At 38.4% G+C, this 16,949-nt stretch overlaps 1 protein-coding gene across 2 annotated transcripts in view; it reads left to right on the top strand.

Moving 5' to 3' along the window:
• Positions 1 to 16,949, top strand: part of RELN (reelin) — a 383,519-nt gene that overhangs the window by 232,810 nt on the left and 133,760 nt on the right. For both annotated transcript variants that reach the window (XM_078394334.1, XM_078394333.1), the window contains 6 exons: positions 225 to 433; positions 4,358 to 4,486; positions 5,413 to 5,522; positions 8,959 to 9,025; positions 10,361 to 10,594; positions 11,224 to 11,385. In XM_078394334.1, coding sequence (XP_078250460.1) covers positions 225 to 433; positions 4,358 to 4,486; positions 5,413 to 5,522; positions 8,959 to 9,025; positions 10,361 to 10,594; positions 11,224 to 11,385 — 911 coding nt within the window. The remainder of the gene's footprint in view (positions 1 to 224; positions 434 to 4,357; positions 4,487 to 5,412; positions 5,523 to 8,958; positions 9,026 to 10,360; positions 10,595 to 11,223; positions 11,386 to 16,949) is intronic.

Here is a 16,949-nt window from a genome sequence, read left to right as displayed (position 1 = left end):
CCACATTTATTTCAGTGAGTGAGAATTCCTTATAATAACAAAGATGCACCTCCAGCTCTAAGCCTGGCAGTGGTGAATGTTCTCTTATTTTACTGCCCCTCCCCATATAGTTCAGATTGTTTCCTTATACACTTTGCTTTTCACAACAGCCTTGCTGTCGTTTTTTAAAGCCACAGTCATATGGATGCAATATAGAAATGCAATTAATTTGATTTCTCTTCAAGGTCCCATCTTTGGTTTCTGTAGTCATCAGTCCTGAGCTTCAGACTCCAGCCACGAAGTTCTGCCTCAAGCAGAAGAATCATCAAGGGCGAAACAGAAATGTCTGGGCAGTGGACTACTTCCATGCCCTGCCAGTGCTCCCGTCCCCTGTAACTCATATGATCCAATTTTCTCTTAACCTTGGATGTGGAACCCATCAGCCAGGAAACAGGTATTGAAAACTAAAATCACACTTTTAAAAAATATAGTTACTTGTTTTCTTTACAATCCTGGTTTGTATGCAACTATGCCTTAATTTTCTTTTTCCTTTCCATCCCTCTTTTGAATCAAAAGGAAAGGAGGCAACATTAAATAAACTCGCAGCTTGTTGAAAGGCTCTGCTTAATATACTGCTTGCTGCTCCTGAGTTTGGAAATGTTACTTTTGAGAACTATGACCTCAAGAGTCGCACAGCAAACATGCTACTTGGGGCATACTAGAAGTCATAGTCCAAAAAGTAACATTCCTAAATGCAGCTCCTAAATTCCACTCATAGTACTTGAAAATCCACTGAAATATGACTAATAACATTGGTAAGAATGCCTTTTGATGGTTCTGTTACTGCTGGTGAGGAACTCCATAACCTTAATGCAGGTACTGGTTTGGGGGAAATGGAAAGTCTAATTATAGTGGGGCTCATCAGCCTTGGGAGGGACGTGGTGGCGCTGTGGGCTAAACCGCAGAAGCCTGTGCTGCAGGGTCAGAAGACCAGCAGTCGTAAGATCGAATCCACGTGACGGAGTGAGGGCCTGTCACTTGTCCCAGCTCCCGCCAACCTAGCGGTTCGAAAGCATGCAAATGCGAGTAGATTAATAGGGACCACCTCGGTGGGAAGGTAACAGCGTTCCGTGTCTAAGTTGCACTGGCCATGTGACCATGGAAGATTGTCTTCGGACAAACGCTGGCTCTATGGCTTGGAAACGGGGATGAGCACTGCCCTCCAGAGTCGAACACGACTGGACAAAAATTGTCAAGGGGAAACTTTACCTTTACCTTTACCATCAGCCTTGGGAGGCAGTCCATTTAGGAGAACTCCGATTTCAAACCTCCACTGCCTTGTGGCTATATCCACTGATGGAAAAGGCTTCAGGAGTCAATTTTGAGGCAAAATCCGGAGCCAGAGTCCCGGAGGCAGTTTGTGCTATTCTGGCAACTCCTACGACATCGCTGGAACCAATTGTATTGGCTCTTGCCTTTCCACTGGACTATTTCAGTAATGTGGAGAGGGGGGATTTGCTGCTTGGGTAACAGCCTATCCTCCGTATTATTTTACCCAGTCTTCGTGCTCTGGAGAGGACACTCCAGCTTCGCGTACAGTGTCAAAGTCCTCCATACAGAGCATGTTACCATAGTCTCTCAAGACTGAAGGATGCCTATGAGGAATGATAGTTTTATGTGGAAGGCCAATTAAAGTTGGTGGATATCATATGTACATTGAATAGATCAGGGACCATTTGATAATGGCTAGAAATTTGGTGTGCAATCATTTGTGAAATTCAGATGTTCCTCCAAATGCTGCTCTAGTGTATGCCCTAAACGTCTGCCAATCGGAAGGCTCCTGTGCAGGAGCTTCTGTCCTCTCTGCAACAATAGCCCCCATTGCTGCTGCTGCTTGCACCACCACAAAGAGAGGCCTGTGTATAAATTCCAGCGCAAGGAAGCTAATTTTTGCCCTTCCCACATGCATTTATGCAATAATGTCAGGATCTAGGGACCTTTTGGCAAGAAGCCATTAGGTGACATTTTTGAACAACCAGTGATTGAGCTAGTGAAATGTACGGAGGTATGGGACCAGTGTGGGGAGGCAGGAACACAGATCAACAGCAGCGCATATACTTTCTGTTCAGAAGGTCTCCAGGTTGTTCCTCAGCCTCTCTTGTTAAAAAGTTTAGGTAGACAATGATGAAAATTCTCTGTCTGAAATTCTGGGGAACCACCAACAGTTGAAATAGATATCTATGTTCTTATCTTCAGCTCCTCTGCCCAGATGACTAATGCAAGCAAGTGTAATCATCCAATAAGCTACAGATAATGCTATTATCCAAGCTGTGTCTTTACATAAATGCACATGTGTGTTCTGCTTCTTTTGTGCAATAGAACAGTAGAAGAAGAACCTAATTGTTTGTATTTTAATGGAATTATGTTCATCAAAGACTTACAGTTGGAACAATCTTTTTAAAAGGAAAGTTCTCTATTGCTGTACTGAAATAAGCATAGTATTCCTCTTCATGGTGGGGTTTTCCAGTACACTCTTTGATGTCTTTTGAAAGATTGTCTTTTCTTTCAACTCACATTGCATTAGACACAAAGAGTTTGTTTTGTTTATTTTTTAAAAAAGAAACTACCAACTTTCCACAAACCTCATCTGCATTTCAAAAATAATTTGGCAGTGCACAGCTCCTTGTCCACAAAAGGATTATTTATAACCCTGCTGTCATGGCATGACTAGGAATGTAAAAGACTTGCATAGACTATATCAAGTGAATGTGGTCCACCAAGGTATCCATATAATTACATTTCAAGTGAAATCAGTGAACACCTCATAAGCTATCTTAGTATAAAACTGAAGTACCACACATAAAATAATTGTGCAGAATGTCTTATGCAGAAAGACATTCTTCAAGTAAAGGCATATTCTGAATAAATTATTTCGAACTGGATGAACTGTAGTCTGACTGTTTGGTGCCAGGCTGATGAATTATTAATGTGCTTTAATGCTTCATTTGTAGAACTTAAATTGGGGCTATTAGAATTAAACTTCACTGCTTAAATTATGATGCATGTAAATTTACTTTAATATTTCCCGAATTGGTTGAAAACTGGCAGAATGTAAGAAGACTTGTGCTTTAGCCAAATATACATACTGAATGTAGTTTAATTTCTAATAATGAATGCCCCCTTCCGAATTTGGTAATGGAGATATTAATACAGAAAGAACATACACAAAATCTCCTAAAATTAAGGGTGCCATCCAGGTTCTAAAGACATCAGTAAGATCATCATATATTTGCCCATCCAGTCCACCAGTCTTTGTGTGTTTCAAGTTTATATACAGTAACCACAGCCTGTCTGAGAGCTCTTAGGAACTATCATCAATGTTAATTATATATTGTGCAAAGAAACAAAGGCCTTTGTGAATATGGATATCTTTCTTCTCTGTCAAAGGAGGGAAACTGGGGTTAATTTATTGCTTCTTAACTTATTGGACTATGTTAAGAAGGTAGTAGAAAAAGGCAGCATGAAGGATAGAGCACGGGGGGGGGGAATTGTCTGAGCTAAGCTAAGCTATGAATCAGCTGTTAGCTAGCTTCTTATATGTGCATACCCTGCAAACTTTATGCCCCAACACACTAAAATGCTTCTTCGAAAGCCTTAGATAGCCGTTCAGTCTTAAATCAGAGTAACATGGTCTAATACTAGAGTTTTCCCCTTGTTTATTTTTGTTCATAGCAGAAGATGTCTTTGAGCCTCTTGGGTATTTGTGGGGAGGTTGGGGATATACAGCTTCTTTATCAGGAAGTTTATTGTTCCTGTAATACCTCCTATAATTCGGTACTTCCATGGAGTATAACATGTGTACACCTTGGTCTTTTATACCAGCTCGTTCTGAATTTATGAAATATACATGAATAACCTGACTCAATCCCCACCTCGGCCTACTGACCCCTCCACAAAATGGTTTGAGAAACCTATTAACAGAAGGACCACCCTACAGGCCTTTGTTTCTCTTTAGTCTGGTTCTTCAACACATCAATACTGCATCAATCCCCTTTAAATCCAGTGTAAAAATGACACCCTGCAGGGTAAGTAAAGCTTGCAGGCACAGCCCTTGCAACCCACCAACTAAACATTTTTCTGACGTGATCACTGCCTTGTCTTTTAGTGCACTACATTTTACGTCTGCTTCATCTTGAATGCTTAGTACTCACAGCATTTTGTACTTCAACACTGGGTTGGATTAATTATTGAATAAGCCGTGAGTGTAAAGCTTTTACATGTTCCGGCTACCTATGCCAGTTTATTATATTTAGTGGTGGTGGTATAATGTGGATGAGTAATGAACTCCTTTCATATTTCTGTTTCTTTGTGTTGCCAGTGTCAGTCTGGAGTTTTCCACCAACCATGGCCGCTCCTGGTCTTTACTTCATTCAGAATGTCTGCCAGAGATATGTGCCGGTTCCCACCTTCCTCACAGCACAGTCTATGCCTCCGAAAACTACAGTGGGTAAGGAAGTTCTCGCCCAAAATAGCTCTGGCACCAGAATGATGTAAACATAAACTGCTCCTGGTTCTGAAAGGCAGGGAAGACGGTGCTTCCATGCAACCTCTTCCCTATGATTCAGAAAGATGCTGAAGATGCTGTGCTAACATTATTCCCATCAAATTGTTTCCATTGTGTAAATAACTTCTTTCTGTATTCAGGAACAGCCAGCATGGAAGATGATTTGGTAAAACAGCATGTGCAAAATATGGGTTTGCCACAAATGCTCTTTTTCTTCACTTGAACATTATGGACAACGCCCACAGTCTGTAACCAGAGAACTCCGCTGGTGTGCTGAAGAGACTGAGATCTCGCAGATGTTCCCCTGAGGGAAAGAGTGGGGGGAGCCGTTTTCATCAGTGTTCCTTTTGGTCCCCATTGCTGCCCCGATGCTGTTCCAGTGCCCCCACCCCCTTGCCCTGTGAGGCAGCTTGGAAGACTATGGAAGGGGGAAAGGCAAACATCACACACACCCTTTTACCAGCAGCAGAGTCCTATGGGTGGAGCTTTAAATTTGCCCCTATAATTTTCATTCCAGATATGTTCATTTCTGAAAGTCCTATTTGGAAAGGAACTAGAAGAGCTATGAGAGTACGTTTTTTTTTCAGGGTTCATCCCCAGAGAAGCTTACATGCTAAACCTAGCTGTGGGGAGGATAGAGGGAAGTGTGAGAGAAGAAGAATATGGGAAGAATATGTGCAGATACAGTTTAACACCTTTAGAATTGTAGTATCCACTAATATTCCCATATAGCTTAATGCCAGTGAAATCTTTAAATGTTGCTGTATTGTTTGTTTCTTTGTTGAGAAGCATCTATAAAACTTAGTACTTCTAACATTTTAAATCAACTTGTAACTTTAAAAGCATGAGGGCTTATATGTTTGTTACAGGTGGAACCGAATAACTATTCCCCTTCCAAATGCAGCATTAACGAGAAATACCAGGATTCGATGGAAACAAATGGGACCTGTCCTTGGAAACATGTGGGCAGTTGACAACAGTTAGTAGTACTCATTATCATTATGATATCTGAATGGCAATTAATATCTGTAAGCTCTTCTCTGTAAAAGCTCATCTGATGTGGTAAGCCTGCTTGGGATTCCAGTTTCATAATAATTCTTTTTCTCTTAGACACCTTGTTGCTTAAGGAAGCCTCAATAACAATTTTATAGTGAAATGAACTAGAGAAATCTTATGATAAAAAGTGATGAAAGTAGGATATGCATATATAAACACAAACACATGCATTTTAAATGACCACACTCCTCATTTACAGAAGCAAAAAAACCCTCCTAAACACATGGTACCTCTAGGGTTACCAGAATAACTCCTAGAAATAGGTTCATGTGTAACAGAGATGCTCCCTGGTTGCTCTCACATGGGAACTGCCTGTTCATCCATTTGCCTGAGTTTAACCACTGGCAGCTGGAGTGTCTGAGAATGCTGACTTACTGTGGTGGAGCAAGCATGCCGATACTAATGTACGCAGGTTAACTGCACTCATTTGGCTCTTCCAGGCTCAATGTTCTGATAAATGAGTGAACTTCCATACTACTATGTTAAAGATAGTATTTTTGGCTTCTTTTTCACCTAACCAGCTAAAATTGTAAGTAAGGAGGAACAGGTGTGAAATCCCAAGTCAGACTTTATTGTAAGAATATATAAGCAGATGCTGCCTGATTTGTTTGGTCCCTTCAACTGGGCAGGAGTTGAAATCAACCAAGCAGCATGTAGAAGCATGCTTTTTCGTTGATAGTAAGCCAGAATTCTCAGCAATTCTGGTTAATTGTAAATATACAAGCAGGGCTATTGTGGTTTTATTGCAAAATTCATTTTTATATCCCTTGTTTTCATAAGCAAGTATTCAAGGAAAGTTTAGGAATGTTTGGTTTCATTTTAATGTCGGTGAAGATGATGGGAATGCATTTGAAAGGATGGAGCGGTGGAGGGCAAATGTGCATAATCATGTAGCTAATTCCCAGAATCCTGCTTAAGTTGGTCTTTTTGGTTAGTAGAAATGTAAACTAAATTGTCTAAGATCTCTTAAGAAAATAAGAAAGTCATGATCAACGGTTCCTGTGGGGCTTTTTTTTGTTGTTGTTCTTGTTAGGTTCTTACAGTAGAGAGTCTTCTGTGTGAATGCCATTCTATATGTCTCTAGTTTTATGTTAAGTGTATTTATGGAATGAAATAGCTACATAGTACACTTTAAAATCCACAAAAGAATGTATTACTTAATAACCCCGCTATAAAATATGAGTATTTTTTTCTGCTTCTCTTTATGACTTTAGCTTTTGAGGCTGAAATCTCTTCAGTTGTGAGTCTGTTTTAAAAGAAGCATTTACATCAAGCTTTGTAAGGCAGCATTTGTTTAATTTTTAAAAAATAGAGTTTAGTCCAAAAGCTATATAATTCAAGATATAGTCATGTGAAAAAGAAAGTACACCCTCTTTGAATTCTATGGTTTTATGTATAAGGACATCATAAAAATCATCTGGTCCTTAGCAGGTCTGAAAATTAGGCAAATACAACCTCATATAAACAACAACACATGACATATTACACTGGGTCATAACAAAAATAAAGCTAAAATTGAGAAGCCATGTGTGAAAAACTGAGTACACCAATAGCTTGTAGAACCCCCTTCAGCAGTGTGACGGACAGGTCAGTAACCACTCCTGTCCATCACAATGGAACCCTGATTCAGGAGCCAGTGGCTGTACAGAAAAGGTGGGACTAGGGATATATAAGAGAATGGATGACAGTTAAAAGAGCAGTTCAGAGTTAGAGAGGATTTCAGTCAGGGATGAGTTAGGGACTGGTGTTAGAGAAAAGCAGTTTAGGAAGTTAGGACCAGCCTTGTGTTAGAAAAGAGTAATAGAGAGATAAGGAATAAGAAAAGAAATGAATAAATACTTGAAGTAACATGATTCTATCTAAGCAAATATAAATGTTATAAAAACACAGTTGATTGCATGAATAAAATAAGACCATCCATGATTTACTTTACATGATTTACTTGTGGACACTTTAATAAACATTGTTTAATTGAATAACACTGATTGAAGAGTTGTATTTGATATAGTGAGGAATATCTCCTCTGGTGGCAGCAGAAAAGGATTGAAAATTAAATGTCACACCCGAAAGTGAACCTGGATTGTATGGAGAAACAAACAGGGGAACGGGTTTGTGACAAGCAGCAATAACTTGAAGTATTTGCTTTCTGTATGACTTTATCAGTCTCTCATATTGTTGCGGAGGAATTTTTGCCCAGTCTTCTTTACAACATTGCTTCAATTCATTGAGGTCTGCAGGCATTGTTTATACATGGCTCTTTTAAGGTCCTGCCACAGCATTTCAATTGGGTTGAGGTTTGGACTTTGGGCCATTGCAACACCTTGAGATTCTTTTCTTTTTCAGCCAATCTGTCATAGATTTCCTGGTGTGCTTGGAATTGGCATTGTGTTAACATACACCTGAATTCTCCAGACCAACAACCTGCTAACACTTTGGCTTTTATAGAGGTGGCCACACTTGCTCAAGGGTATTTGGTGAGCAGCACCTGGCTGCTGCTTAGCCTCTTAATTCCTATGGAAGCAGTAAAGGTGTACTTAGCTTTTCACACTTGGCTTCTCCATGTTGACTTTATTTTTGTTAAATAAATCATGATATGTCATGTGTTGTTTACCAGAGGTTGTATTTACCTTATTTTCAGATCTGCTAAGGACCAGATGATTTTTATTATGCCTTGATACGTAAAGCCATAGAATTCATAGCACTCTTTTAAAAACATGATTGTATATCATTGTTCAAGATGATTTTACTAATGGTTATGATTTTCAGAAATCAAAGCCTCTCCCTCACCCATTTCGCAGCCCCCATTGGCTTTCCCCGGGATGAAAGACATGCCAAGGGGCATTTAAAAATTAATTTATAAAAAAAGAAAGAAAGAAACCACAAACCGCTGAAGTTGACAAGGTAATAAACCGGATGCAACACAATTTCAGCTCCATTTAAATTTTGGTTTACTAACTTCTTGGACTGTTCATATCCACTGCTGATATTCTTGTATTGTCTGGAATTTTATTGAACTTCAGTTGTCCACTATTTCTGCAGCATTAATTATCTATATCAGTTTTCTTCCCCAGTGGCTTTAATCCCAGAAGGCTCATAGTATAATTGTAATATTATACTGAATAACATAAATAATTTTGCAAGACATGGTTTTCATTTCAGTCAGGGGTATGACTGGTCAGCACATCCCTATGTGTACTTCTTCAACCCACTCTATTGTTTAGTTGCATTGCTAAGATTAAAGGTAAAATTTCTATTACACTTACTATAATGACTCTCATGTCCCTGTGTCTTGTGTGCTTCACTTTTCTTCAGCTCAAAATTCAAGCTCTGATATATGACCAATATTTTTTTCTCTACAGTTTACATTGGTCCATCTTGCCTCAGATTCTGCTCAGGGCGAGGACGGTGCACTAGAAATGGTTGCAAGTAGGTCTGACTGTAAATCATCAGCCCATGTATTTATGCGTTGTAATTTTATTCTCTCTCCAGGTTGTAGGGCAATTTTGCCCTCTGAGATTCCTCTTTTTTCTGGTAGCATAGTCAGGATCTTCCAAAAATGACAGCCGGGAAGCTTCTGCCATGCTTCTACCAGACCTGTCTCAGTGGCAGGCACCAGATGTCTCTAGGGCTCCTATTAAGTGATTCAGTTATTAGCTGGATGGCTTAACATGAGTCAAGTCATTCAGGCATTTAGAGTAAACACAACAACCTCAGATAGATTAGGGAAGAAGCTTTTCTTAGGCTATAATTATAAACCACTCCAGTTGTTAAGAAGCAACTGAGTTGTAAAGGTCTGCCTCTTTCACTCCTGTTTTCTGAGGAGTTAATATATAGCCAAAGTAGCCCAGACAAATGATGAGCTACGTCAGCCTGATTTTTTCAGAAAGGTAATATGCATAATTTGTTTACCATTAAATTTGTATTTAATGGTAGCACACAGTAAAATACAACGTTTTTGTATGAATAGTCATTATAGACCAGTAGAGTGATCATGGTACTTACTATAAGTGATTTACATGCCTGCTTAAATTTGGAAGATAATAGATCACTTGGTGTTTTGTGGGCCTCCACAAATAGCAGGCATAAATTTCATTTAACTTTCAACACTTGTAATTTTGAAGCATATTCTTCTGATTTTATTGATCAACTTCATAATACGAAAGTTCCTTGCATTAAAAAAAAAGAAAGGAAATGTTCGTGTTGATCTTAGAAGTTAGACTGTGACCCCTACTGAGAGGAAAGAGAATTTTGAACAGAATAGTAGTTTCCTGTTCTTTCTAATCAATATCAGACAGTCCAATCTACTTTGATGTGTATGTACAGGACTGGGATAGATCCAGTGTCTTATGGGTTTCTTACTTTCATGTCTGCCTTCTGGGGTTTATTCTTCTGTTGTACTATTCCTTTATTTTGAGTATTTGGCTTCCTTGCACTGTTCTTGTTATAGTTTTAGTAGGTTACCAGACTTCTTTGAAGTTTGGAAATTCATGCATTGATCTAGAACTGCTCTAGTCTGGGTGAAGCAGAAAACAGCTTTTTCTCTAGGAAATTATGTTAAAATAAATGGGTCCTATTAACTAATACCTAAATTCACTAGCAAAGGACAATATTTCCTTAATTAGTTACAGAACACTTGGATGTGCTTTAAAAAACTGCAGAAACCTGTCTGAAGACTTCTGATTTAATTCCTTAATGTGATTCTTCCCAAATCTTTATAGTAATGGCCAGCCATAAGATGTTTTTGTTTTTCTTTTACTACAGATGTGATCCTGGCTTTTCAGGGCCTGCATGTGAAATGGCTTCCCAGACTTTTCCTATGTTTATCTCAGAGAGTTTTGGCAATTCTAGGCTCTCTTCATATCACAATTTTTACTCTATCCGTGGTGCTGAAGTTAGCTTTGGCTGTGGAGTTCTAGCAAGTGGCAAAGCCTTGGTTTTTAATAAAGATGGGAGACGTCAACTTATCACTTCCTTTCTTGATAGTTCACAATCCAGGTAAATAGCAGTGAGTAGAGATAATACATAAAGCTGCATCCTGAAAACACATTTGACTAAACATCTTGTATTATGTGTTGTATAGCCTTGTAGCCTCTGTTTGATAGAGGACCCAGCCTAACATATTACTAATATTTCAATATACTTTTTTTGTTTAGCATTCATTGTATAAACTAAATTTAATTTTAATTTTAAACCAAAAAGCTTTTGTTTTATTTTGCACTGCTAAGTTCATGATATGTTTGGTGGCAAGTACTGTGTGTCTGAGTTTGCAAACATTTGGCATTAATATCAAAAGTGAGTGTCAGAGCCAAGTGGTGATTAATTATTTATGAGGGTGTATTTATTTTGACAGCTTGTGGCAGCTGATTAGATTCATTCGATATCTCCTCCACCCCTCCGGTTCCTAATAAATAATTGAATACAATAATGATTGGCATTTTAAAACAATATGTGCCACATTGCAAGGCTGGACTGAATAAACAAATTCAGCTACACAAAGACCCCAGAAAAATTGTTTACCTAAGCTTGTCTAGATTTTTACAGTTTTTTTTTAAAAAAACTACAGTTTTAGGAAGAGAATGCTGCATAAATTATAATTTACAGTGATTCATGCTCTTGTTAACTAGATTCCTGCAGTTCACTTTACGTCTTGGAAGCAAATCTGTCTTGAGCACCTGCAAAGCACCTGATCAGCCAGGAGAAGGAGTCTTACTGCATTACTCATATGACAATGGGATTACATGGAAACTACTGGAACATTATTCCTATCTTAACTACCATGAACCCAGGTACATAAGAATTGTTTTAGTGCAAGCATAATGCAGAAATGTCCATATTATAAAGTGTTGGTTATTTAAAACTGCTGTCCACAACCCATTTAATAAATATACTCTGAGGAAATTTTTACAAACACCATCTGCTTAATGAAATGATCTCACATAAGGGCCACTATATTGTAAAAGCTCCATATCAGATAATCATATAAAACGTGACAATTAAGATTTTTCAACATAAATCTCAAAAATGGTTCCATTGTGCTTCATACAATGATGCAGTTAGGATGTTGCTCTTTGCCATCCATACCCATTTACCTTGCTGGCATCATCTGATCATTTTCTTCGTTCTCCTATTTAATATATGCATTTCTATGGAAGTGTCATCTTCCCTAAAAGTGAGCACTAGTTCAAGATGCATTTTCATTGTGACTGAGATTATATGCATAAATAAATGAATATTAAGCCAGTACTGTCAATGTAGAACAATTAGGAACTACTTTATATATGGAACAGGACATTTCCACTGGAACCTATGTCTTATGGATTCCGTTACATACAATAAGTGTTTGTATTAAAGTAAAGCTGAAAAAGAAAATGAAAAGAATCCTAGTGCCAATTTCTGATGAATTTAAAGTCCATGTAAAGTAAAGATTTGCATTAAAGATGTACAGTACTTACTACACTCAGTTTCCATGAACCAACAGCATGGTGAATTAAAACCAAATATATTATCAGGGAGGAATGCAAAAAGACCATTATTTTAGGGCCTGTCCGGACAAGAGAATTTGGAGTGGTCGAGTTCATGCTTAAAAGGTTCTTATCTTCAAGGCAATCTATTTTATCTCTCCCTTGAGAGATCCTTGCATTCACACTGGACATGTTTATTCTCCTGTGGAAGAGTCCACACAGGTCTTTGGATCTCGTTACTCCTGTGTAAGTTTACCCAGTTTACTGGAAAGGAATTTTGTCTGGTTTAGTCATCTGTAATTTTACCCGCTTTACTCCCAAGTAAGGAAGCAGCAGAGGACAGTGTTGGCAGAAGTGGAAAATGTTGGGACAAAGGTCAGGGAGATGGAAGAGAAGCAAAAAACCCCTTCTCCCACTTTTTTCCTTAGATGGGGCTCTCCTCAGGCTGTTCTCCCTTGTGCGTGTGGAGCCCATGGAGTCAACTCAACCATTTCCCACCTTTTCATACAGTCATTGTTCAGTGGTCCACAGTTACTTTCTTTTTGTTTTTGCTGTTAAATAGAGTAAGTGGCATATTGAATCAACCTAGCACGGCATTCGAATTTCACTGTGTCCATTAGGGAAATATTTTTAAAAAGAAGATGAAAATAGAAGATGAGGTTTCTCTGTCCTCCCTTTTAATGTCACAGTCCATTTAATAGGTCACAAGGCTGTCTCCATTTGGGTGCAAACCTAGTCATCAGCATAGGCTACACAATGGGATAATTAGGAGTGTGCTGAAGCATACAGAAAAAAAAACCAGAAGCCCCTAGTGCTCTGGCACAAAGGAGTGCAACAGCTCTTACAGGAGCAGGCTGACTTGACCTAAGTAGAAGCACTAGTGAGTGCCAAATTTTGGTATGCACCGAACTATATCAATAGCAATCCACACAGCGATTTATATAGATAGCCATGTGGACAGGCACTTAGTCAAAAGAAAATAAAAGCCTGGATGGATGACAAAAGAAACACTTAAAATCATGAAGGAGAAGTAAAAGGTGACAGAAATAAGATCAGAATCCTAAATGCAACTTTTCAGCAACTATCACATAGAGAAAAGTGAATTGTTACAATAATTAGTGTAAAGTAATAGAACATCAGAAAAAGAAAAATGAAATATCTCTTCCATAAAATTCAAAACATGAAGGGGAAATTTCAACCAAGATTAGGGATGGTAAAAGATCAATGGAGGAACATCATGTCTGACCAACATAAAATAAAAAGAAACTGTACAGAAGAGAACACAAGGATGACATCTTCCTTTGAAAAAGAATCTTGTGGTGAAGAACAAGCAGTTTTAGAATATAAAGTGGTAGCTGTTTTCAAAGTGCCTGGTAGAAATAAATCACGGAAAGTAAATTGGGTACTGATAGGGCTTTTTCACACTACAGAGATTGAAAGAGTCAAAATCCTAACAAGAATGTGTCACCCCATATGACTAGAATAATTTAATATACATTCCAATCCCCAAGAAAGGAGATGCCAAGGAGTGCACTAACTATTACTGTACATCAATTCCTCATGCAAGCAAAGTGATAACCAAGGTGTTGCCACAAAGACTTTTACCCTATACAGAGTGGGAAATGCTTGATGTTCATACTAGATTCCAAAAAGTAGGAGGCACTATAGATCATATTTCAAATATATGTTAGGTAATGAAATGTACTAAACAATTTCAAAAGACCAGTCTGTGCTTTGTACACTACAAAGTGTACAACATTTTTGAACGTATAGATCATGAAAAAATATGGATTTTTTTTTTTAAAAGAGGTGGGTGTCCTCTAACACATAATTGTCCTGGACAAGAAGCTAGTATTAGGACAGAATACGGAGAAAAAGGGTGAGTTCCTATATACAAAGGTTTCAGACAAAAATGTATGTTATCTCTGTTACCTGTTTAGTCTGTACATAGAACATGTCATATAGAAAGCTGGACTAAATTCAGATAAAGGTGGAGTAAAAATTTCTGGAAGAAGCATCAGTAATTTAAGATACACAAATGACACCATATTACTGGAAGAAAGCAGTAATGACTGAAATGACTCCTGGTGGTGAAAGAAGAATGTGCAAAAGCAGGATTGTGGGTTTTTGGCTGTAATACCAATAAATATTTAAAGATATTATTATTTGTAAAACTGCAAACACAGTGTATATGACTTGTAAAAATATAAGGAGAATGTTAGTCTTGATAAATGTGGTAATTTATATTGGGACTGCAGGATATTCTGCTTCCAGATAAAATAAATCTAATCTATATTGGTAGAAATAAGACAGCTCAGTATAACACTGTAAACAAAGCACAAGGCTTACCAATGGGATGTGAATCCCCTTGAGCGTGAGAATAGGGTCAAAAGATGGGCGATAAGTATTCTTAAAGTAAACAACGATAGTAATAACCTTTGGATAATACAACCCTTGATACGTTTATGTCTTTAAAAATATCAGTGTTTCCATGGAATACAAGCTGATAGCAAAATATCCTAGTTGATTATATCAATTAATTATATCTAGAAATCTGATTAATTTTTGAGTATATAAAAAGCACAATGGTTCAGTACAAGCACAATAACAACATATGTATCCATAGGATAGTCATGTGGCTCAACAGAGCCTTGTCTCCCCATCCCCCATTGCACATAAGCACATAGATGCTTGTTATCGAAGCTCCACATCTTAGCCATTGCAGAGGGAAGTCCACATGAATGTGTCTGCATATCCCTGTCTAGCATTCTGCCTTTTACCAAGCAGGTTTCTGTGTTTCTATGAACCCCATTTAGCGTGAACTGGGCTCTTCATATTTTCCTGATGCCATGCATTTAATTTCCTGCTGCATGACAGAAACATTGTTTTCTGTGCAAAACAACAGTGGCTGCTGAACATCAGATATGTATATATATTGAAAAAAACAGATTCAAAACAAAGACCTCAGCTATAGGTATGTTGTTTTTAAGTTGTAGCTTGCAAGAGCAGTGGTTAAGAATACTTTTCTCCTCTTCAGTAGACAAGCTAATGTCAGAGTTGCCCTCTTTGGGAAACCATTGTTATTTTTTCTTATGCCCTCAAGCCACTTTTAGTGCAGTGCTCCCTTTCTGAGGGCAGGACTAAAACTGTGTAAGACCTAGCACTGATTTCTGGCTCACGTCTGTAGGACATTTACAATGCAGTCATTCTCTTCAGTAAATTGTGTCAGGTTGCACAGTTAGTCAGGTTTTCCTGTGTCCTTGCTGCGCGAGCAACAGCCAATGATATGGAGTGGACATGAGCAAACATTGTCACAGGTAGGTTTGACTAAATATTAGGGGAAGAGACCATCGTATGGGGCTGCTCAGTACCCTTGGGACAGTGTATTAGACAATATTAGGGCACAGTTTAAAATACACTTGGATAGTTCAGGAAACCTGTTTCTGCTAACATGTCCCATATACAACCCTTCCCCCCCCCTTCATTTTGATAATAACACTTGCCTCCCACGTCTGTCTTCATGTGTATGTTCTAGAAAGAAAATTATGGGACAATCAAATCTAAAGTCTATAATCTTACACTGTTAACAATCTTGGAGTTGTCTTCTTAGAACCTCTGTCTCTCTCTCTCTGTCTCTGTCTCTGTCTCTGTCTCTCTCTCTCTCTCTCTCACACACACACACACACACACACACACACACACACACACAGAGAGAGAGAGAGAGAGAGAGAGAGAGAGAGAGAGAGAGAGCATTTTAGAGACGAGGCCCTTCCGGTTCCTTAGAATTTTTCCTTATTATTTGAATTGTTTCCCCCCCAGTAATTCCAAATTCACTTGTTCATTTGCACCATTTGACTTCTTGCTAATCAGCTCTCACACACTCTATGCAAAAATAAATGTGATATCACAAGGTGCTGTGAATGTATATATTAAGGCTCACTAATGCAGCTTAGCAAGCAATTTTTAATGTGCTATTTTCTGGTACGAGCGAAGATGCAAAGCAGTTTTGCACATTATAGCAGGAATCAAAGAGCAACAGCACACACCTTAATCATCATGAAACCTAAGCAAGGGGAAGGAAGGTGTGTGATGTTAAATGAACGAAATGATTTTTCCCTAGTCATTTGACATGCCAGCCTATTTTCACATTGTCTTTGAAGAAGAAAAGGCAAACTCAGTAGGAATATACTGAAAACATATTTGCCAGTATTAAAGTGTGCATTGATGGAGGCGAATTCTCCTTAGGCTGTCCTGCCTTGCATCTCACCTTGCATGTTGCATGTGAGCATCTGGTGTTACTGATTTATGGAACACTTGTGAATATGTCATTGCCATGGCAATTAATGTATGCTCCCTGTGGCTGTGTACTGTAATTGCTCCTGGAAATTCGATATTATTCTTAATTTTCTTCACAGTTTGTCAAATACGTGTTTTGTTGTCACAGCTGCCATGAGAAATCAAGTGGCCTTGGAAGCTGTGATAGGCTCATGGGACAAGCTTGCAAAATACATGCACAGGCAATAAAATAATGTGCATAGTATTTTCCCCTAGTGGGATTAATTTTGTATCTTTAGAAATGCAAAATTATAATTTACAAAGATTATTGTTCCAAAAAGGATAAGGCCTGCTATACCATAAATACTGTGGAACAATAAGAGCACAAATAAAGGTGAATTGTTTAATCAAGGAATAAAACATATGCTACATGCTGCAAGCAAACAAGCTGACAGAAAGGATTTTGAACAGTTCCTTGGAGCTATGATAAGAAGTTCCATACTTGTTCCATTCATGTGTGTGTGTGTGTCTGTGCGTGTGTGCGTGTATGCATGCATTTGCCTTAGAAATTGACCTCAAAAATGGCAATTTGGGGGCAATCCAGACAAGTTCTG

Source organism: Pogona vitticeps, chromosome 5 (assembly GCF_051106095.1).
Source record: "Pogona vitticeps strain Pit_001003342236 chromosome 5, PviZW2.1, whole genome shotgun sequence".
NCBI classification, from domain to species: Eukaryota; Metazoa; Chordata; class Lepidosauria; order Squamata; family Agamidae; genus Pogona; species Pogona vitticeps.
Note: the sequence above shows the minus strand (reverse complement) of the source record. Positions and strands in the feature narration are given on the sequence as shown.